The sequence below is a fragment of the Schistocerca piceifrons genome, chromosome 2 (genome assembly GCF_021461385.2).
Source record: "Schistocerca piceifrons isolate TAMUIC-IGC-003096 chromosome 2, iqSchPice1.1, whole genome shotgun sequence".
Classification (NCBI taxonomy): Eukaryota; Metazoa; Arthropoda; class Insecta; order Orthoptera; family Acrididae; genus Schistocerca; species Schistocerca piceifrons.
Genome location: NC_060139.1, coordinates 389,069,204 through 389,094,571, shown reverse-complemented (window position 1 = coordinate 389,094,571; position 25,368 = coordinate 389,069,204). Strand labels below are relative to the sequence as shown.

Sequence of the window (25,368 nt, the reverse complement as noted above, 5' to 3'; positions counted from 1 at the left end):
ATTACAATTCCACACACACATCCTAAATAGATACGATGTTGCAAATTTTAGACTAGAAACCTCAAACCATTTAAAATACTTATGTAAATTGAAAACAATAGTAACCTACTACACAGAAGTCACAAGGGTGAACACAATTATGTTCAACTCAAACTAGGCCTTTGGGAAACAGAATTCCATAAAATGCAACTGATCACCAGTAGTACAAAGACATTTGGCTAGAAAATAATAGGAAATCCTGAAATTGACCTGACAGTTGGAACGTAACGAATCAGCAAAGTGGAAGACTGAGGTTTGTTTCTTCAGATAATGCCATATTTTAAACACACAAGTTCATACAAGCAGCTTCCAAACTCTACAACTTACAAAGGACAGAAAGAACATTCTCTTTAACTTCAAAGATCGACCTTTTATAAAACGTACCTTGCCACAACTTTAAAAATAAGACTTAGCGTACCTGACGAGAGAGAGAGAGAGAGAGAGAGAGAGAGAGAGAGAGAGAGAGAGAGAGAGAGAGAATAAACACAATTGTTTCTAGTGTTTTATGGAAGCTCCTCTCTCAAATTTACATACCTCCCATTAAATTAGTGTGTCAATTATCTAAACATCAGCAATCCAACAATTGCTTAACGAACTTGTGTCAACCTTGCTGCGTTAAGTAAAATTATGATATAAAATGCCTAAATGTAAATGTGTTGTCTGTTCTATGAGAGATAAATATGAGATTAATAAACGTTTAAGAAGGTGAACCTGCAACAAAATTATCTAATGACTAGACTACAAAGTTTGTAAGACAACATATGTGGATTAGGAACAAATTATGGGCATCACAAGTTTTATATCTAAGCTTGATGCAACGGGTAGATCAACAAGTAAAACTAAGTAAAGCTCGCCATGAACACGGACTTAGAGGCTACTGTTTACAAATGGTTTACACAAAAAGATCACAAGGAGAAACTACTTCTGGTTCTATTCTACACAAAAAGGCAAATCAATTTAATGAAAATCTTGAAGGGCCATTGAATTTTAAAGCAAGCACAGGCAGACATGGCATTCATGAGCAGCTGATTCTTTCAAAATCAAAGTAACGGATGGCTTGGGGGAAGAAAAATATGCTCTCAAGAAAGTTAGTGGGCTCAATTGGAAAGCACTGCCAAGAAAAATTGTTGCTTCACCTCATGCAGCACCAGGTCCTACAATAAACAAGGATCGTATTACTACGTTAGACTGTGCTAATATTACAGGCACTGAAAAGCAATGTTTGACATTGATGAAAGTAAAAAATATCACGTCATTTCAACCATATTAATATGTTTGCAGTGCCCATTGTTGACAACTCACAACAGAGCACCTGGATGGATGGTATGATTTTCGAGGAATGGTTTATGAAAGTTTTTGTACCCTCTGTTAAAGGTCGTCAGTTTAAGAATGGCAAAAGGTAGAAAGCATTACTGTTCCTCGAAAACACACCAACTAATCCATCATATGACATCTTAAACGAAAAGGACAAATTCACAAAAGTGACATTTCTTCCACCTAAAGGAATCTCCTCATTACAGCCCACTGACCAAGGCATTACTGAGATTCGAACGGTTTTACAGAAAGGTTATGTAAGCTATTGTTGGAAGGAGAAGAGGAGGGTGAAAAAAGTCTGTTAAAAAATCATTAAAATATTGATTTGAAAGGTGTGTCCTATATGCAGATTTTTTATTTACATTTGTTCTTGGTGTAACGAAATAGAATTTGAAAAAAGTCTAGCATAAAATTTGGGTATGGCAGAAAGTTCTGAACGTCTAATTGAAAATGGACAGAATGATACGTACAAAATGCTTGATATGCCAAAATAATGTAATGAAGAAGGCATTCAAGAACAGATGAGTGTTGTTGGAGCAGTTGCAGGACATCAAATCAACCTGGATAGCGAAACTGTAACCCTTATCACTGGCAAAGCTGATGCTGCCAGCATCTCATCAACCACTGGCCCAGAAAATGAAGATGAAAATATATCAGGTGCTTCTGAAGCATTTACATGTTTGGATACTGCTTTGTGATGGTTTGAAGCCCAAGATGAAAGTGACGAGTATCAGATATCTCTCCGAAAAAAGTGCGTCTTAGCTGCTCGTAAGCTGGTAGGTTTGCTTAAACAGACTAAAATTAAACATTTCTAACCATTAACTCCATAAAGACCCACTTTCCAAGCAAAAGTCACATGTATTAAATATCTTTTGTTTACTAGGCTGTACCACAAACATTCCTGCTTTACTTGCCTTTATAATATCAAAAGGGATGCACATTTTTAGAAATATATGTAGTTTTTAATTGTACGTAGAAGTATACAGGTCAATTTATCCTTATAAACAAGTTTCCCGAAGATCCGTGTCCCTCCCTCCCCAAATTAGTTCAGATAATCCATGCTCTGCTGTACATCATTTTCTCTTACCTCCACAGATTCAGCAAAGAAAACCCTTCACTATCAACAATCAATCAGTCTAATGATATATATCAATCACTTCCAATTCACTACGGTGTATTTATATACAGCAACCAGGCTGACCCGCCAGGTTAGCCAAGAATGCTAATGTGCTGTTTCCGGGACTCGGGTAGGCGCGCCGGCCGCAGATCGAATCCGCCCAGTGGATTACTGATGTCAGCTGCTGTGCTCGTCCAGGCTGGATGTAGTTTTTAGGCGGTTTTCCACATCCCATTAGGTGAATACTGGGTTGATCCCCACATTCTGCCTCACTTACACGACTCACAGATATCTGAACATGTTTGCACTATTCCATGGATTACACTAGATACGGACAGCTGGTGTACACTGATTCCGTCCCAGGGGGTACGGGGCGGTGGCAGGAAAGGCATCCGGCCACCCCTTAAAACTAACCTTGCCAAATCTGGTCTTAACCATGTCGACCCTGCAACACTGCGGGAAGAGGCACCAGTAAAAGAAAGAAAGATATACAGCATATAGGGCAGTCTTTTCTCTGAATCATTTGTTTGTTTGTACGTTTTTCCTGCTCATCAACTGAATTAGGCATATTCTTGTAGTTACTCCTACTCTTCCCATTATACACTGAGTAATCCTCAGTTTCTGAACAATTTTCACATCAAAATTTCATGTAATGATGCTGAAGTAAAGTTTCAATTATTACCAAAAGCTCTCCAGGCCATTTTTAGTTTTCACTTAACTTATTTTGATGAACAAACAAACATTGTTTTTAATTGTCCTTAATATAACGTCTGATTGTATAACTTCTTTGTTAATTTGCACAATTATCTCTTTGACACACTGATTATACATTATTTTTAGCCTTATTACAACTGATTTTTGAGGTTACTTTTAAACTTGCAAAGTTAAAGTTTGTCTCTAATAGAGGCAAACGATACATCAACATTAATGACAAGAAGACGGGTAGTGTAAGTTTCATTAATATATATTTCTCCTTATTTGTTCTAATTTCCTGTCTGATCACCTGCATCCATTCATGTCCATTGTGCATTCCGACAGACTTTGGCCATTCCAGCAGGACAATGTGACACCCCACATGTCCAGCATAGCTACAGAGTGGCCTCAGGTACACTCTTACAAGTTTAAACACTTTCGCTGGCCACCAAAACGCCCCAAACATGAACATTATTGAGCATTTCTGGGGTGCCTTGCACTGTGCTGCACAGAAGAGATCTCCACCCCCTTGTACTCTTATGGATTTATGGACAGCCCTGCAGGATTCATGGTGTCAATTCCCTCTAACACAACTTCAGACATTAGTCTAGTCAAGGCCACATCATGTTGTGGCACTTTTGCGTGCTCGTGGAGGCCCTACACGGTATTAGGCAGATGTACCAGTTACTTTGGCTATTCAGTGTATTTCTCGCTTCCCAATGACTATTAAGAGAGATTATTTTAAAATTCCAGAATGAAATTTTCACTCTGCAGTGGAGTGTGCGCGGATTTGGAACATCCTGGCCAATTAAAACTGTGCCAGACTGAAACTGGAACTTGGGACCTTTGTCTTTCGCAGGCAATTGCTCTACCAACTGAGCTACCCAAGCACAACTCACAACCCGTCCTCACAATTTTACTTCCGCCAGTATCTTGTCTCCTACCTTCCAAGCTTCACAGAAGTTCTCCTGTGAAATTTATTAAAACTGAGTCAGAAGATTTCCCACAATTTATTAACCCAGGAAAAGTGTTAATTCATTCTCAATGTACCACTCCATAACCTAGTTCACAAATTGGAAATATTCCATTTTGCTATGACCACATCTGAAGCCAATTTGTTTCTTTACCTAATAAAAACAAAATATTTTTTGCAGTCGCTCATAATATAGTGAATATTGCACAGATGAGGCTGTTAAGTCCATAATTTTTTTATGGCTTGTCTGCTATTTTTCTTGTGAAGTAGAACTATTTCATAATTATTGTGCAGACGACTCTGAAATTCCACCAAAATGCATCAGATTCTAGCACTTTTCCTGTATTCATATACAATATGTCTTTATGCTCTTCAACTGATATTACTCCTGTATTGCTAGTCTATGATCAGCTGAAGAATCTTTTTGATAAAACAACATCAACTTTACTTTTAATTCTACTTGGTCTCTACCAAGTCCATAATCTATCAGTTTCCTTCTGGGAGAAAGAGATAACAAACAAGTTATGGTTGTCACAAAATATACTAATGTATGATCTCATCATTTTTGCTATACCATAATTTTTTCATTTAAGAATCATTCTTTAGTTTTTGTACTAATTTTCATTAAAAAAGAAATCAGCATCATCATTTGTATGAGGCTTGTCTTTGCAGAAACAGCAGTTGCTGAAGGGGAAAAAAGCCTCATTTCTTGCAGTGGAGTGGAAAAGGGGAGAAATAGAAGAGGGGGAAAAAAGACTAGTGGGTGTGTTGGTGGAGTACAAGGCAGTATAGTGCTGGAGTGGGAGCAGGAAATTGAATGGGTGGATGAAGGACAGGAATCAGCAAAGGTTGAGAGACCAGGAGGGTGATAGGAACATAGGATATACTGCAAGCTGTGCAGTTCACAAAACTGATGTTGGTACGAAGAATTCAGATGGTGCAGACTGTGAAGCAGACATTAAAGAGAAGCATGTTGTGCTGAGCACCATTTTCAGCAGCTGGATCCTCCAGCTGTCTCTTGGCCACAGTTTGTTGGTGGCCATCCATGTGGACAGACAGCTTGTTGGTTGTCATTTTCACACAGTAAACAGCACAGTGGTTGCAATTTAGCCTGTAGATATCATGATTGCTTTCACAGGTAGGCCTGCCTTTGATAGGACAGGAGACTGGACTGGAGTACTTAATGGTGGAGTAGGGATGGACAAGGATATTGCACAAGTTCGGTGGGCAGTGGAATGTCACTGTGGGAGGGGTGGGAAGGATAGTGGGTACGATATCCCTCATTTCAGGGCACTACAAGAGATAGTTGAAACCCTGGCAGAAAAAGTGATTCAGCAGTCCTGAGTTGAACTCAGTCACAAGGGTGTGCTTCTCTGTGGTCAGACTGTGGGAATGGGGCAAATGGTTGGTGACTGGAGAGACAAGGCACACTGACTTATTCTGTACACAATTTGGAGGGTAATTTTGGCCTATGAAGGCCTCACTAAGAACCTCGGTTTATTTGGAGGGAGACTGCTCTTCACAACAGATGTAACAGCCACAGGTGGCTAGGTTGTATGGACATGACTTCTTGGTATGGAGTGGGTGGCACCTGTGAAGTGGAGGTACTGCTGATGGTTTGTAAGTTTGATACGGACAGAGGTGTTGATGTAGCCTGCCTTGAGGGGGAGGTCAACATCGAGGAATGTGGCTTGTCAGGCTGAGGAGGAGAAGGTGAAGTGAATGAGAAGAAGGTGATGACTTTCTGGAGGAATGCAGATAGAGTATCCTCACCATCAGTCCAGATTACGAAGATGTTGTCAATAAATCTGAACCAGGTGTTGGATTTGGGATTCTAGGTGGTTAGGAAGGATTCCTCTAGATGGCCCACGAACAGGTTGGCATAGGATGGGGCCATGTGGGCGCCCATTGTTGTACCACGGATTTGTTTGTAGGTGATGCCTTCAAAGGTGAATCAACTGTGGGTGAGGATACGGTTGATGATGGTGACCAGCAGGAAGGTTGTATGTTTGGAATCAGATGCACATAGGAAATGGTAGTCTTCAACAGCGGCATGGCCACGGGCTTTAGGGATGTTAGTGTAGAGGGAGGTGGCATCAATAGTGATGGGCAGCACGCCATCTGGTAAAGGAACAGCAACTGTGGGGAGTTGGTGCAGGAAATGGTTGGTTTCTTTCAAATACTGTACTACTCTTCTTTTCTGCTCCCCTCCAACCCAAACCATCTGTGTGCACTCAGCATCCCTACAGTACACCCTCTCCCATCCCTACACTGCTACCCCACCTCCCCACCCCAACCTCCTCCTCGCCTCCATCACCCACACATTGTTTCACCCACTAGGCACAGTTGCTCTATGCAGTCCAGCCTCAGTGGCCAGTGGCCAGACACAGTGGTCATGTGCATGTGAGTTGTGCTTGTGTGAATGTGTCTGCCTGTCCACAACTAAACATCTCCAGAGCATATTTGTTCACTGACTAGACTGATTTTCAAGGAATAAGACACTGTATATGACCTGATTTTAATCACATTTGGCTTTTTGTTTGTAGCTACATTTCTGATGTTGTTATAGTCCTCTGGCATTATTTAGCTAGCTCCACTAACCTGTTCTTGGATCATATAGTCCTCCAATTTATTAATGTAGAATAAAAAGTGGTAAATTTTGTTACACTTCTGCTGTCAAGGTGCTGGCATGAATGTAGTTGGAAGTACCATATAGCCTACATCTATTATTCGAGTTCCCTCAGTTGACAACTCTCAACTTCCTTTCATCTGGCCCAAAACATCAACAGCCCAGAACTCACACATGGATGTAGGTCCTCTGATACACTGACTCAGAATAAGTTAGCTCATCAAGGCCTGAAGAGTTCAGCAAAACATCAGAACAGTGCCAAACTTTGGCAAAACTATGCTCATAGAAATATAAGACCAGCACTGAATGATTCTAAGTCTCTTGTCTTATTATCAGAATGATCTGTCAGCACTCTGATGCAGTGCAAGCCATGTAAATAGTGTCATTTAGCAGTGTCACTGACTTGGCGTACCATCTGAAGTGAAAGTTGGTGATCAGTCCATACATATTCATTCCCCATCAATTTATCCATCATGACGGTTACTTTATTGGTGTATGGATTGGACAATGGAAGCTATCCTGATCTATCCTTAATCCTCACAAAGATGTATTACGGTTATCACCCGCATCTTTGTTGTGCCACACTTTGCGGATGTAATAAGGTTCATGTAAGTCCAAATTATATTAATAAATCAGTAACAAAGACACTGAGAAAAACTGACACAATGCTTCAAAACCATCACCAACAAAAATAAGTAATTATAAAAAGATTACATAACAAACAATGTTAAGTAGAAAATATAATGTAATTGGACTGATTAAAAATCTACTTACAAAGCAGCAGCAGCAGGAGAACACATATAAAAAGTATTACAGTTTGCAAGCTTTCAGAGCTCCGAAAGCTTATAAACTGTAATACCTTTTATATGCGTGATCTCCTGTCGTGTGACTGATGAGTAGATTTTTTTATTGATACACATATTAAGTAGAAAAATTAATGAAACAGTAATAGGCGTGTACACTTACGAGTGCACACACACACACACACACACACACACACACACACAAAATATCTTTTTGTAAATATGTGCAAAACTTACACAGAACTGTCCGTGAGAGACATGTTGTCACTTTCTGTGCGAGCATCCGAACTCAGAGACTGCAACTCACTATCTTGCCGAGATACAGGATTGTAGGATGAATATGCAAGGTGAGGTGGGATATGATGAGGAGGGTGATGGTGAGCATGCTGCTGCAGGTACAGCCTAATGGCAAACAAAAACATCAAGCACAAGTTTCAAGTCACAAGCATCAGCAAGTCTTGTGTTAAGTCCCAAAATTGTAGAGTGATTAATTTACTCAACATGACGAAGTGGAGCAATAGGCTCTCAATGGATTCTGTAGATCTCATGGTTAATGTTTTATTACTAACTGGAAATAAACATGACATCAAAAATTAATATTGAAGAAACATTACCACGTTTCCACAAACAATAATAGAATTAATCAGTAAAGATCTCTATTATGGAATATAATGGTAGTGAATTTATTAAAGAAAACTGAATCTTTTCTGAAACAAAGCCCCTTTCACAATGGCATGTGATTATGTATCAGCTTAGTATGTACAGTTTATTAATTTCACCTCTTTTTCACCAAATGAAAGAAATCATATTACCAATAGGTGGAAGCTATCAATTGTGTGATTTTCATACATTACACTATACAATAACAGGACTTAAAACAAGGCACAAAAATTAAATGAAAAAACGAAAGCAGATGCCAAAAGTAACAAAAAAAATGTATGTAACAAAATTAAAAATGTCTCGCTAACCTAGTACTGTAAGACAACTTGCATGGCATACTAAGTGAATTTGGTAAAGCAATTAACAAGGCATTTTTGCTCCAACACATCAAACAAGCAAATTTCTCTGAAAACTAGCAGTATTCAGAAACTAAGCTTTTCTTAAAAACAAACAAGACTATTAATTTTAAATCAAAAACTTTCTGCATAGCACAAACCACACTCATAAAACAAACACATGCAATGATAATTTTGGGAGAAACTTACATGCTTAAAAATCAAGTAGGGCAAAGCGGTAGAAAAATATCAGTTGGTGCTACTGGCAGAATAATCAGAATACCTATGTAAGACATCATATCATCTACAATATTGAAGCAAATGAAATAATGCACGAAGTTTTCTGTTTTATTTAGCATATGTCATTGGGTATATGTATGTAGCAGTTTTCTTATGCAATAGTTGCAGTGGAAACACTTTTTTGTCACCAATTCTACCAGTCAGACTCAACCCAAAATCAATGTTGAATCCTGCCTGACTCAGTTCATGCCTCTATCCAACCATGATCCACCCCCACTGCCCAAATCACCCCCTGCTAACCTGCCAGAATTTCGTAACCTCAGGCCTTGTCTCACCATCAATCTCCAAATTCCTCAACACAAAAGCTAACCTTATAACCACAGACAGAACCACAATCCTCCATCTAAAAACTGATTGCAACCTTATAATCCTACTTGCTGACATAGGTTCCAACACAGTGGGTTTGAACCCCACCAATTACATGGCAGAAAGACTCTGCTAGCTGTCAGATTTGTTCATCCACAAATCCTGCCACAGTGACCCAATTCCAGAAATTCAGCAGGATCTCCCGTCTCTCCTCAAATTCTTAGGCCCATCCCAGAACATCATTCCAAAGTCAGTCTCTCTCTCTCTCTCTCTCTCTCTCTCTCTCTCTCTCTCTCTCTCTCTCTCACACACACACACACACACACACACACACACACACACACACACCTACCACTCCCTGTACTACTTTCTGCCTGCTTCCTAAAGCCCATAGATCCCCCCCCCCCCCAACCCCAAGACGCCCCATAGTGACCAGTGTCTGTGGTTCCACTGAGAGAATCTCTCGTTGACCAATACCTTCTGCTAATTACCTATGACCTATCCTCCTATACACAAAGACACCAACCATTTCCTCCACCAGCTCTCCACAGTTTCTGTTCCTTTACCACTCCCATTCCTTTACCACAAGACACCCTGCTTGTCACTATTGATTCCATCTCCCTTTACACTAACATTCCTAAGGTCCTTGGTCTTGGCATTGCTGAACACTGTCTTTCCCAATACCAGATGGATTCCAAAGCGACAACCTCCTTCCTGGTCACTATGGCAAACTGTATCGTCACCCACAATTACTTCACCTCTGAAGGCATCATCTACAATTAAATATTTGGTATAGCAATGGACACCCACATGACATCATCCTATACCAACCTATTCATGGGCATCCAGATGGATCCTTCCTGACCACCCTGAATCCCAAACCCCACACCTGATTCAAGTTCACTGATTACATCTTCGTGATCTGCATCGAGGCTCAGGACACCCTATTCACATTGCTCCCAAATCTCAAACCCTCTCCCCCATTTGTTTCATCTGGTCCTCCTCAACACAATAAGTCACCTTCTTCGATGATGACCTTCAACCCAAAGATGGCTACATCAGTATCTCTGTCCATATTGAACCTACTACCTACAAGCAACAGATCTACCTCAACCACTGCCACCCATTCCATACAAAGAAGTTCCTTCCATACAGCCTAGCCACATTTGGCCATCACATCTATAGTGATCAGCAGTTCCTCTCCAAATGTACCAAGTGTCTCACTGAGGCCTTCACAAACTCAAATTACACTCTCAACCTTGTACAGAAACAGACCTCCGGAACCTTACCTCTCCAAGCACCCATCACCTCCCAAAGTCCCAGCAGCTGGCCACATAGGAGAATTCCTCTCATGACTCAATATCCCCAAAGACTGGAGCATCTGAATCACATTCTCTGCCAGGGTTTCGACTACCTCTAGTCATGCCCTGAAATCAGGAATATTTTACCCACTATTCTTCCCACCCCTTCCACAGTGGTACTCTACTGCTCATCAAACATATACAACATTCCTGTCCATTCCTACTACACTTCTGCTTCCAATCCCTTGCCTCTTGGCTCATATCCCTGTAACAGACTTAGATCCAAGAAATGTCTCTTACATCCTCCCACCACCACGTATTCCAGTCTGGTCACAAGCATTACCGATCGCATGAAGGGAGGGTTTCTTGTGAAAGCAGTCGTGATCTAGAAGCTAAGCTCAACCACCATGCTGTGTTCTATGTGGGTTGACTGTCATAGTCAACAAGATGCCTCCCTGTACAAATGACCACCAACAAACTGTGGCCAGGAGACAGCTGGACCACCCAGTTGATGAGCATGCTGATCAACACAACATTCTTCACCTCAATGACTGCTTCACAGCTTGTGCCATCTGGATCCTTCCTGCCAACACAGCTTTTATGAATTGCACACGTGGGAAATCTCCATGCAATGTATATCCTACATTCCTAGCCCCCCTCCTCGGCGTAAACCTTCATTAGTCACTGTCCTTTACCCATCTATCTCCTTCCGTGCTCCCACTCCAGCACTACTCAGCCTTCTATTCCACCATCACACTCACAGATTATTTACTTCTCTCCTCCCCTCCCCCCTCCTTTCCCGCCCCTTGTCTTACCTTCCGACTGCATCTATCTGCCCACACTGTCCCCACGACATCCCTGTCTGGTCGCACAAGCAGCACTTTACCATTCCCCAACCCCACCCTGCTGTCCTTTCCCCTGCCCACCCTCATTACCCCAACCAACCAGATTGCTTCTCCCAACACAAGCAGTTTCTCCCAGTCTGGCCTCGACAGCCAGACAGTGGTCATGTGTGTGAGTTGTTTAATAGTGGAAGTGTTGTCACTGACAAGCATATAAAAAAGAATGAATATTTGCTAGCTTTTGGAAAAAATAATTTAACAAGCTAGAGAAAACATACATGTTGTTAAAGGATTTTTCCGAAAGGTAGCAAGATTTCATTCTTCCTTGTGTGCCTGTTGATGACTTAACACTTCTACTATTCAGTGAGTGGTTTCCTTTCTCCTAAATTATTTAGATTCTACAACATCTTTCGTAAAGAAAAATTATTTCTCCCTCCCCCACTCTGTTGTTTGAATAAATGGTTGTTACCTGAATTTTTAATTAAACAAGACTGCTCAATGGAGGCCTCCCTTTTAAGCACTGCCACTGGAAACCGTTCTTTATGAGGTAGTAAAAGTTTACATGAAGGTTTTCTTTAAGGAATGCTCCATATTCAAGAGAGGCCTCCATGGAGCAATCTTGTTTGATGAAAGTCTTCTTCAGTTAAGAACCAGTCATTCAAACAGAGAGGATGGGGAGAGGTAAAATAAATTTCTCTTTTTTTCACTGACATTGTCTAGAAATTTTCCACTGTATATATGACAATCATTTTGTTGTATTCTATGGCAGTTCTCATATCTCTTTCTTCACAACAAAAGCAATTCTTGACCAGGTGTGTGTTACTCCCTAAAATAAGCAACTGACTCTTACAAGCATACGGGCAGGACCACATTCTGCAATTTCAGCTGTTAGCACCAGAAAACTGCATTACACTAAGAGGAACGAACACACACACACACACACACACACACACACACACACACACACACACACACACACACAGTATTTGTGACTTACCCAGCATACGCTTCAGGCTTGGGCCGCAACTCCAAAGCCCGTCGTTTTTGTGTGGCAATAAGCATGTCCTTGGTAAGAGGCAGTGCAGCCTCCCCACCAGGTACAACCAGTTCAGAGTCTTCGTGAAGTGTTGGCAGGGGACCACCTGCTGTAGCCTCCGCTCTACACGCCCCACCCCCACCAGAACTTCCACCACTTGAGCACCCACCACTACCACTGGAGGAACCTGAACCTGATGAGGATGAAAGCTCACCTCCATTCTGCATGCCACGCACATGCTGTAAATAAATGTCTGATCTCAGGAAGTTAGGGTATGTAGTTTCATTAATAAGTCTCTCTACTTCCTGTTGCACATCATCATAAATATCTCCTTCCAGAAGTTCCTTCCCTTCTTTGATGCGACGATTGACTTCTTTACGAAGTTCATCTGGTATAGCCAACTGAGTCTTGTGGAAGAATCGCCTGTAAAAGAAGAGTTTTAAATTTCTTTGCAGCAAGTCAGCAGTAACAATGCTAGTATGTTATTATACTGGAAGGAAAACTGTCTATAATTTTATATTATAGTCTTACAAAAGTTCTTCCTTGCACATAAATGATGACAGACTGCTAGGAATATAAAATCCACAACTGTACAAATCAATATGCACTGATATATGCAACACTGTATGTATGCAGGTGTGACAAAGATAATGCCAAAGCTACTCACAGACTTGTATTTTGAATATTATACCACCGCTATGAATTTCCCCCAATAGTAAGTTCAGTCACTGATACTACTAACATCACTACTATTTGTCATCATTTAACATACCACCTTAATTAACAGGGTAATCCATCATCCTCATCACCTAATAAGCACTTGTATTTTTGTTACCTTGTAACTACATAATGTTGTCTTCCTTATTTATTGTTTCTTGCGGTTGCTGCCCACACTTTTAGAAAACAGTTTTTTTTATTATGTGATGATACAGGGTGTTTCAAAAATGACCGGTATATTTGAAACGGCAATAAAAACTAAACGAGCAGCGATAGAAATACACCGTTTGTTGCAATATGCTTGGGACAACAGTACATTTTCAGGCGGACAAACTTTCGAAATTACAGTAGTTACAATTTTCAACAACTGATGGCGCTGCAAGTGATGTGAAAGATATAGAAGACAACGCAGTCTGTGGGTGCGCCATTCTGTACGTCGTCTTTCTGCTGTAAGCGTGTGTTGTTCACAACGTGCAAGTGTGCTGTGGACAACATGGTTTATTCCTTGGAACAGAGGATTTTTCTGGTGTTGGAATTCCACCGCCTAGAACACAGTGTTGTTGCAACAGACGAAGTTTTCAACGGAGGTTTAATGTAACCAAAGGACCGAAAAGCGATACAATAAAGGATCTGTTTGAAAAATTTCAACCGACTGGGAACGTGACGGATGAACGTGCTGGAAAGGTAGGGCGACCGCGTACGTCAACCACAGAGGGCAACGCGCAGCTAGTGCAGCAGGTGATCCAACAGCGGCCTCGGGTTTCTGTTCGCCGTGTTGCAGCTGCAGTCCAAATGACGCCACCGTCCACGTATCGTCTCATGCGCCAGAGTTTACACCTCTATCCATACAAAATTCAAACGCGGCAACCCCTCAGCGCCGCTACCATTGCTGCATGAGAGACATTCGCTAACGATATAGTGCACAGGATTGATGACGGCGATATGCATGTGGGCAGCATTTGGTTTACTGACGAAGCTTATTTTTACCTGGACGGCTTCGTCAATAAACAGAACTGGCGCATATGGGGAACCGAAAAGCCCCATGTTGCAGTCCCATCGTCCCTGCATCCTCAAAAAGTACTGGTCTGGGCCGCCATTTCTTCCAAAGGAATCATTGGCCCATTTTTCAGATCCGAAACGATTACTGCATCACGCTATCTGGACATTCTTCGTGAATTTGTGGCGGTACAAACTGCCTTAGACGACACTGCGAACACCTCGTGGTTTATGCAAGATGGTGCCCGGCCACATCGCACGGCCGACGTCTTTAATTTCCTAAATGAATATTTCGATGATCGTGTGATTGCTTTGGGCTATCCGAAACATACAGGAGGCGGCGTGGATTGGCCTCCCTATTCGCCAGACATGAACCCCTGTGACTTCTTTCTGTGGGGACACTTGAAAGACCAGGTGTACCGCCAGAATCCAGAAACAATTGAACAGCTGAAGCAGTACATCTCATCTGCATGTGAAGCCATTCCGCCAGACACGTTGTCAAAGGTTTCGGGTAATTTCATTCAGAGACTACGCCATATTATTGCTACGCATGGTGGATATGTGGAAAATATCGTACTATAGTGTTTCCCAGACCGCAGCGCCATCTGTTGTTGACAATTGTAACTACTGTAATTTCGAAAGTTTGTCTGCCTGAAAATGTACTGTTGTCCCAAGCATATTGCAACAAACGGTGTATTTCTATTGCTGCTCGTTTAGTTTTTATTACCGTTTCAAATATACCGGTCATTTTTGAAACACCCTGTACTTAACTAGTAGATACAAATTTAACACCATATCAATGTAAAACTTACAGTGGTGTTCACACGATCATGATATTTCTTCAAATAAGTTACTTGAAAAATACACAGTTTGAATATAAAACTATGTATGCATTACATAATCTTGCATTTTTCTGTCTTAAGTATATTTTTGGTACAGTGTTATTTTTTCCTTTTTATCCTTTCTTTCTTTCCTTCTTATAGCCACCTGCACAAGTTCCTTGATCTAACACCACTGCCTATCTCAATTACATCAGCAACATTTACAGATGATCATAGTTATTTAGGTATTTTAAGAAAAATGGTTAATGATAAGTTACCTGTAAATAACTTTGACGAGTTGATTGACTCTCTCTGGGTCTTGTTGCTTTTTGAGACCTTCACATGCAAACCAAAATGTGAGTGTGTCCACATGTGATTCACCTTCCTGCTCCAAGTATCGACGGAAAAGTTCAACACCATCAGGATCATCAAGCAAGCTATGGAGATTGCTGGCCCAACGCAGATACGATGGAGGTGATGAACCCTCGACAAAAGTGCCACCTCCTTGGCAACTGCCTTCGGGTTCGAATCCAAGGGGAGCACTGCCATCTACAAACCAACATTGTTAAGAGAGTTAATTGTTGTATTCCAGTTGACTTAAGATGCAAAAATATCTCACACTTACGGAAAGTCTAATTTTCATTCTCCATGCTCTATTAAATTAGCAGCCTTTCACATGGACCAAGGTCATATTCAATTTCATCTTGGACAGATGGATGGACAGATAGGTAGGTAGGTAGGTAGGTAGGTAGGTAGGTAGGTAGGTAGGTAGGTAGGTGTATAGAATGGTTTGGGCGCATAATAGCTACGTCTTTAGCACCTGAACGAAAATAATAAGAGACGAGTGGCAGCAAAATACACTAAACTGGAGTAGAAGTCAGCAACAGAAACTGAAAGTAACAAAACTGTGGCAAACTACACTCATCTTGTCACCAGCTAAAACAGAGGGCAGATCCCCGCTGAAATTCAATGTCCCCTCTTATGATGTAAGAGAACACACTCAGTTAAAATATAGCATACAGTGATTTACAGACTACAGGCATAAGAGAAAGCTGGGGGAGCCATGTCTAAGGGACAGTGCCCAATTTGAAGGCATATGAGGATCACTTTATCCCACATGAGTGACCAGCAGGAGGAACATGGTCAAATACTTTACTTCAGCAACCGCAGCTTATAGTTCGTCACTGCCAACCATCACTCCCCAACAATTTCTTCTTGACCATAGTTAAAAGTCTTCACATGGTTCAGTCAGCAACCTCATCTCCAATCCAATAATTTAAGCCTTGGTATTTCTTTACTTCAAATAAGGTCTGTCAGTTATTTGGCAGTTCTGATGACTCTTGTTATTTGACTTCCACAATTTTGTAACCAATAATTTTGTGTAACAACTCAAAATATATAGTTTTATTCCTTTCCAATATTTTTCTTGGCTGCTTTCATTTATTAGTTCAGTTTGTTGCCCTTCATTTCTAGCTACTACTTCCCACCCATTGACATGTAAGACCAAATTGAAAATCGATGTCCTGGTAACATTTTTTTTTTTTTTGGTTTCTCACTGACAATGCTAGTTTTTTGGCTGATTTGACACTACATACAATCTCTTTTCAACTTGTAGTAATCTTTATATCTCTTAACATATTTACCACACCAAAATTTTTCTGAGAATTACTACTTTTCTTCTTCTTCTCTACTATTTTATTTCTATTCATCACAGAATTTCACACACCTTATTCCACTTCAGACTGTCACTGTATATTAGACGCATGAATACTTCAACAGTAATCTGATTTTTCTTTAATCTTTCTTCCACAATAATGCAATGTCAGAAGGGCTCCTTTGCTATCTCTACCTTCTTTGAAACAATACATACCGTCCTCGAGCATCTTTTCAACTTCTTCCCTATTACATTGCGTATCATTCTAGTCAGCAAATTACATTCATGATGTGTGAAACTAATCATGCGATATCTCTCTAGTACTTTCCAAACTTCACAGAAGAACTTCTGGTTAATTTGTTGGATGAGCTCTCCTGGAAGACAGGATATAATAGAGTACTGGCTGAATTATAACATGGTTGTTCCCAGAATGAATCTTTCACTCTGCAGTGAAGTGTGAATGATTCTGAAACTTCCTGAGAAAATTGTGAGGCAGACTAGGACTAAAACCCAGAACTTTGCCTTCTGTTGGCAATGTTTAGCAACTGAGTTATCCAGGCATAAATCATGGCTAATTGGAAGGAGTTCCCAGGTATTAAGAGACTCTTTATTACATTCCACTTCTCTTCAACTGAAATGCCTCATGCAATTTGGACACAATCTTAAAAAATTCCATCTTGACCCTAACCTGTCCTAAATTTATATTCTTTTTACTTTATGCTTTCTAATTTCAACTTACTATCCATCCATCACTACTTGACATGGCAATATCTAACATCATATGCCTCACAATCCAATATTTGCCATCATAAAGTTTGCATGTCACTAATCTCTGCCATCATTAGATGCATCAGAGTACTCGAACTTCTGTTCATCTAGCCTCTATCTTTCAACCACACCCTAGGCAGAATGAGGAAGACTCTCTTAAATCATGGTGTTGGATCTATATATTGAGTTGGTGGATGGTACTGACAGGATCTGAGTAGATTTGCCCAAGGCAAAAACTTTGGGCAGGTAGAGATAAAGCTGGCAAGTTCTCGAAAACCTGGCCAGTCACTATAATGATGACCACCTGAACCCAAATCCTGGAAAGACACGCATTTGTGCATAGTATCCAAAAACAGAAAAGGTAAAAGAAAACAACAGCCAAAATGGTTCAAATGGCTCTGAGCGCTATGGGACTTAACATCTGAGGTCATCAGTCCCCTAGAACTTAGAAGTAATTAAACCTAACCAACCTAAGGACATCACACACATCCATGCCCGAGGCAGGATTCGAACCTGCAACCGTAGCGGTCGCACGGTTAAACAACATCCCTTGGAGAGGAGAACAACTATTCAACTGCAATACTCTCAAATACTTTGGAAGAATGATGAACAGGTCTCTCACATTCAATGCCAACTGCAAAGGACATGTATTATCTTCATTTAGAATTGGCAGCAAGACTGTCTACGTTGTCTTGGGACTGGATGGACGGTGCGACATGGGCCAAAGCAAACTAGAGCCATGACAAAGCTACGAACGAGGCAAACAGCCAAGTTCGACTGACTTTCGACACACATGCTGGAGGAAGTTCTTACTCGATGATCCGTTATTAACTTGATGGGGAAACCTATAGATGACGCGACTATGTCTGTGTTAGCAAGAGGTCTGAATTTTGCTCCTACACCTGTTTCACCACCACTACTGGACTTCATCAGTTCCATTGAAGAAGCTGTGCGTCGTCTTGCTACAGATGAAGCTCAGGAAGTGCGTCGGGAGTCTTGTCGTGTGTTAACAAGAGCTACACCGCCAAAAAGTAACATCTCGCCTATGGAGAGGGCAGCCTTCTGGAACTTGTGAGCAGACCTGGATACAGTGGTACTTAAATCGGACAAAGTTAATGCTACTGTTTTAATGCTATGGGAGGACTATATTAATAAGATTAATGTTTTATTAAGCGACTCAACATATCGCAAAATAGGTAAGGTTCCTACTACCCGAGTGGTGAGGAAAACAGCAGAACTTCTGACTCTCTGTTCCTTACCACAGGAGGTAATTAAGAAACTACAACCAAATAGTTCAGTTCCACATAGGCTATATGGATTGCTGAAGATCCACAAGGATAACGTGCCAATTTTAAGTAATACTGGAGCAGCCACTTACGACTTAGCAAAGTATTTGGCGTCTTTGCTCAAACAAATGGTAGGAAAGTGTCCACATCACATAAAGAATTCTAATGAATTTATCAGCAGACTTAGGTTACTGCAGCTGCACAGTAATGACTTGTTGGTCAGTTTTGACGTAGTTTCACTTTTTACAAATTTACCTCTTGTGGACTCACTACATATCATTGGCAATAGGTTTAGAGCTGACATTATGGCGCTGTTTGAGCACACGCTCTCCACTACATATTTTTTATTTGACAGCGAGTTTTATGAGCAATCAGACGGTGTCGCCATGGGGAGTCCTTTTTGTCCCCTGGTGGCCAATCTTTTTATGAAGATTTTGAGGATCCAGACCTGTCTCAGCCACTTTTAGACCAGCAGTATTTTGGTGATATGTTGATGATACTTTTATAGTTTGGCTTCATGGTTTGGATCATCTGCAAGAGTTCCTACAACATCTGAACTCCACACATGAAAACATAAAATTTACCATGGAGTAGGAGAAGGAGGGTTGCCTGCCATTTTTAGATGTACTCGTGCGATGTAAGAGTGATGTCACACATGGCCATTCAGTATATAGAAAGCCCACTCACGCAGACCTTTACCTGCAAGCCTCTAGTTGCCACCATCCGGCACAAATGATGGGTGTTTTGAAGACATTGATTCACCGAGCCCACGTTATCTCTGACACCGATAGTTTGCAAACGGAACTGGAGCACCTGCAGACTATTTCTGAAGAATGGGTATTCGTCCCAGCAAGTGGAGAGAGCGCTGAAGACCTGTAAATGATGGAACAAAGAAGAGGAAGAGGCCTTTACAACGACAGCCTATTTACCATATATTGGTAAAATTTCAGCGCAAATCGGCAGAATACTAAGAAAACATAAAGTGAAAGCGATCTTTTGCCCTCCTGCAAAAATTTCGACGCTGCTGGTATCTGTCAGAGATGACCTAGAGTTGCGCAAGGCAGGTCTTTACAGGATTCAGTGTGAATGCGGCAAATCTTATATAGGGCAAACAATGCGTACTGTGCAGGAACGCATTGTAGAACATCAGCGGCATACTTGCCTTATTCAGCCTCGTAAGTCTGCCATCACCTACCACTGTATTTCCACTGGTCATGCTATGAATTATAATGAGACAAAAATTGTGGTCCATACGTCTAACTTTTGTAGTTCTATTAATAATGAATCTGTGGAAATACAGTTATCTGACAATGAGTCTCTTATTAATCGTGACGGTAGTTACCAATTGAATTTGGCATGGGATCCAATTGTCAAAAACTTCGTGTCCTCCGCAGCCAGCCTAGTTCTGTGATGGAACCACGGGATGACAATCGAATTGATATTGATGCAGTGAGTTTTCATCATGGAGGGCGTGTGGCACAGCAGAATCAAACGCGCTCAAGTAGCGCACGCACAACGCCAAGGTAATCCACCACGCAAGTGCCAGAGGGGCCTTAAATACCAGAGCTACGGGAGTTTTCACTAGTATCACCTGAAGATACTCGGGTGGGAATCTCTGGAGGAAAGGAGGCGTTCTTTTCGTGAATCGCTACTGAGGAAATTTAGAGAACCTGCATTTGAGGCTGACTGCAGTACAATTTTACTGCCGCCAACTTATATTTCGTGGAAAGACCACAAAGATAAGATAAGATAGATTAGGGCTCGTACAGAGGCATATAAGTAGAGTCATTTTTCCCACGTTCTGTTTGGGAGTGGAACAGGAAGAGATGCTAGTTGTGGTACGAGGTACCCTCTGCCATGCATCGTATGGTGGATTGCGGAGTATGTATGTAGATGTAGATGAAGATGGCCAGAAGTCTTTGCACCAAAATATTGTGGCAGGAAGTTGCAAACATCCGGCAGTTCACCCGAAATTTTGTGGAACAATATGTATGCCAGGAAAGTTTTAAATCTCACAAGGGAATCAATAGATGAGAAAGGAGGGGGCAGTGTTGTAGCCTATCTCCTATGTTATTCAATCTGCACATCAAGCAAGCTGTGAAGGAAACCAAAGAGAAATTAGGAAAGGGAATTAACATTCAGGGAGAAGAAATAAGAACTTTGCTGTTTGCTGGTGACATTGGAATTCTTTCAGAAACAGCTACGGTACAGCATTTGAATGGATTGGATAGTATCTTGAAAAGAGATTATAAGACTAACATCAAATGATAATGGAATGTACTCTAAGTAAATCAAGACACTGCTGAGGGAAATAGATTAGGAAATTAAAACACTAAAATCAGTATACTAGTTTTTTATTTGAGTAGCAAAGTAGCACATGATGGCTACAGTACAAAAGAAATAAAATGCAGATGCAATAGCAAGAAAAGCTTTTCTGAGAAAGAGAAAGTCACTAACATTTAATACAAACTGAAGTGCTACGAAGTCTTTTCTAAAGGTATTTGTCTGAAGTGGAAGTGAAAGTGAAACATGGACGATAGGCAATTCAGACAGGAGGCTTTTGAAATGTTGTGCTCTAGAACAATGATGAATAGTAAATGAGTAGAGCAACTAACAAATGAGTTATTGTATCACATGAGAAAAAAATAAATTTAGCCACAACTTGGCTTGAAGAAGAAGGGATCAGCTGGTAGGACACAGAGAGAGAGAGAGAGAGAGAGAGAGAGAGAGAGAGAGAGAGAGAGAGAGAGAGAGAGAGAGAGAGAGAGGGGCGGGGGGGGGGGGGGGGTAACTATATAGGGAGACTAAGGCTTGAGCACATTTCAAATGGATGTAGGGTGCAGCAGTTATGCGGAGATGAGGCTTGCACACTATAGACTGGCATAGAGAGCTGCATCAAACCAATTTTTAGAGTGATGATCGCACAATTGATGAAAAATATTGTAGATAACTACTTAAATGTATTATATCTAAAAACAAAGATGTAGTGACTTACCAATTGAAAGTGCTGGCAGGTCGACAGACACACAAACAAACACAAACATACACACAAAATTCAAGCTTTCGCAACAAACTGTTGCCTCATCAGGAAAGAGGGAAGGAGAGGGAAAGACGAAAGGATGTGGGTTTTTAAGGGAGAGGGTAAGGAGTCATTCCAATCCCGGGAGCGGAAAGACTTAACTTAGGGGGAAAAAAGGACGGGTATACACTCGCACACACACACACACACACACACACACACACACACACACACATCCATCCACACATATACAGACACAAGCAGACATATCTAGCTCAGCTGTATTAATTTTTCTGCTATATCTGACACCAAAATCTGCTACATATTTTTCAAAGTAAGTAAGAGAACTCCCATATTTGGTGTTCCTGACACGACATTAAAATGGTGATTAGAGATCTGTTTCCCATTTCACTTATTATTCTATCAAGTAATCTAAAGCACTCTAGCTTACACAGTTTCACTCCAGTCCTTAACCGACAGAAATTGACAAAAATCTTAAGCCTTCGGCCAGATAGCATATTTGCATCAGCACCACACACCAACCTTTGAGATCCCACATCACCGCAGCAAAGTTAAAGCAGAGACTCTGTTGTCGAACATGAGCTAGCTGCATAGACTGCCTGTGTGTGGCACATAACCCATGCAGTGCCTGTTCGGCAGTAAGATCTTTATGATACTACTTGGAGGCAATGACAATGTGAGAACAACCATCTTTCGAGTTTTATTTTATTTATTTTTATTTTCTCTCTCCCCCCCCCCCCCCCCCTCCCAGCTTTTGTGCCCTCCTCTGTGCATCCGCCCTTGGCAGGGCGTATCTTGGCATGGCTTCGATACAGCCTGGTGCAGGTAAAAATCAGGTCGTGAGGGACAAAGGTAACAAGCAAAATAATAAAAGTATCAAATTTTATACATGAATTTCTCATGTACGCCTTACAATCACTTCCTGAAAATTATGCTGCAATCCAAATTTTCCACTGCCCTTTCTTTTCATGCCTACATGCAAATGTTGGTGAATACAATAGATTAAGCATTATTTCTGTTTATTTGCAATGTTAGTAACGCAAAAACATGAAAATAAAGGAAAATGTTTCCACTTAACGACTCAATGCCAAGACCCGCACTGCACCAACAGGTGCCTGGAAACTACGCTATCATAAATGGCTCATGCCTCAACCAGCCTGCACCAAAAAAGCAATTTTTTTTCCAAACACTTGGCCATCTGGCATTCTCATTTCTGTCACTTTCATTTCTGGCCAAGGCCTGCGTAAATCATAAATGTGGACAAAGTCAGTGATGACAAGTAAGCCCAGTCCCCTTGTAAGATGAATATCTCAGAGGTAAACGTATTTTTTCAACTACCAAATATCGATTTGACATCCAATTTTTTTTTTGCTATTTTGAAGATATTGTTGGAAAACATGATGATCAGTGTTTCTTTATAACCACGTTAACTTGTATGAAAAACTCTTGTACTTCTAGAAAAGTAAATATAATTTCCAACAGTCACACAACTAACAGAACAAATCTTTTGATAGCAAAAATAAAACTCTTTCTTTGCAGTTGGCGATTTTGAAATGGATTCAATTAAACTATCCTTTTCAAAAGAGCTAAAATCTAACACTGGTTGCAGCAGTACCACAAAGCAGTGCCACGTGGAAAGTAAGTACTGTTTTGGAAACGAATCACAAGACAAAAATTTATTTTTACAAGAAAGAGCTTTTCTTAAATATTTTTCTACATAGCTGTGACCATCGTTCAGACAACCGCTGTAGCAGGAAACCAACTTTTCTACACTCTCTTCATGGAAATATGCTGCTAGGGAAGACAGCCACTGTTTAGCACCACTTCTTGCATTGTCTGCTGTTTGTTGAGTTCCTTCCCAGAGATAAAACCATCAATGTGGTGCGATACTGTGAAACATCGAGGTAACTTCACCATGCAATTCAAAATAAAAGGTGTGAATGTTCAGTCAAGCCACTATATTGCTTCATGACAATGTCATATCCCCATTCTACTTGTGTCACTTGGAACTTTATTCAACAATTCAGTTAGGAGCAGTTCAATCACCTGCAACACGACCCCTCTCCCCCCCCCCCCCCTTCTAACTACCACTTGTTTTTGAAGTTGAAAAGTGATTTTGGAGAAAGGCACCTTTGACAGTGACGATGATGCAAAAAATGGTGTTCAGCTGTGGCTGCCTTCACTGGCAGCATCTTTCTACAAAACAGGCATAGGAGAGTTTTTTTCTGCTATGAAAAATGTCTGAGCAATGGTGGCAACTACATAGATAAAAACAGTTTAAGAAATGCTCTTTCTTGAAAAATTAACTTTGGTTTTTCCAAAACAGACTTACTTTCTGGACATGTCTCATATAATCCTTGTTGACCTGATTAAGGCCAAAACTTTATGCTTTTTTCATCATCAATTCATTGCACACTAGATCTGCTGTAAATTGCTGTTAGCGAAAATACTATGTCAACTGAAAATTCCACATTAATTCTTGTAGGGGTTTCACGCCACATCCTGGCCTTGTCAATTCTGGACTTTATGAGTCATTATATGCCCTCGATAGGGTCATACCTCAGAACTCTGTCCAATAAGAACAATAGTACATTTTATTACCTCAATTGCATTAGACTACATCCTTTCTGCCAAAGGACCCATAAGCCATTGTTTTAATATTGAGAGACTATTTTGCTTTAATTTCAATTAACACAATACTGTTGATCACATTATTTTGTTTGTTATTGAGAAACCAACGGGAAGCTACATCTAGCAATATATGTTTATTTCACTTTAATTCTCCTCTTTACTTACATATTATTAAAGTGGCATTTGAAATAGAAGATACCTCTCACTAGGAAAGAGCACACACCTTTTATGGAACTTGTCTGATAGATGGAAAAACTGTGCACAAGCTCAAAACTTTGAACCTCGACATTCTGACCACGATGCTCTAACCATTTAAACTTCTCCAACTCCATACTGTCATGGGTTGACTAAGCCAAGACATGGAAGGTTACCTTAACTGGTAAGAACAATGACTGCAAATAGCAAGACTGGGAGGTCTGAGTAACAATCCAGCACACACTCTTAATGTACAAAGAAACTTTCACTCTTAAAATAATTTTTTTGGACTTAACAGTTTATCATGACTTTAAAAATCAACTAACGCCATTGACCCCCAAACATCATCAGTTTTTTGCTCACTGCCATCATCAGAATAGGCTTGGCTGATCAGAAAATTAAGATATGTGGAACACTACCCATTCTAATCGTAATTCTAATATGCAAGGGAACTTTTACTATTCTAAATCTATTCCTCATTGGTTGAGCAGCTCTGTACATCAACATATTCACAATATGATACAGTTTCCACATAATCCCAGGACAATGAATGATAATATGCGGCTGTCAGTTTTGATTTTTCATCTTAAAAATTCTCAATGGGGGCACTTTACATTCAGGGAAGCAGGCACACATTTTAAGCAGATGAGTGGTAAGATATCTCTAATAACTGATATGTCTAATTAACATTCAATACTAAGCAGTTAAACTTGATTGCTGAAAATAAAATGATTGATTATTCATATTATGCAAAATAACATCCTGTAAACAACAGTTTACAAAATAATACAAAGACATCAGTTCAGCAGTTCTGAAATAATATTTGCATACAATATGATGACTGCTGCACAGAAGCTAATGGTGTGACATACAACTTTAATTAGTGTAACATCTGTGTCTACAAAAGACATT

General features: G+C 40.5%; 1 protein-coding gene across 3 annotated transcripts in view; it reads right to left on the bottom strand.

The window, feature by feature from the left end:
- LOC124776400 (axin) overlaps nucleotides 1-25,368 on the bottom strand; it is a 268,089-nt gene that overhangs the window by 146,746 nt on the left and 95,975 nt on the right. For 2 of the 3 annotated variants that reach the window (XM_047251377.1, XM_047251378.1), the window contains exons 4-6: nucleotides 15,161-15,431; nucleotides 12,310-12,771; nucleotides 7,806-7,970 (exon numbers count right to left, since the gene is read on the bottom strand). In XM_047251377.1, the coding sequence (XP_047107333.1) occupies nucleotides 7,806-7,970; nucleotides 12,310-12,771; nucleotides 15,161-15,431 (898 nt within the window). The remainder of the gene's footprint in view (nucleotides 1-7,805; nucleotides 7,971-12,309; nucleotides 12,772-15,160; nucleotides 15,432-25,368) is intronic. The other variant, XM_047251379.1, reaches the window with a different exon arrangement.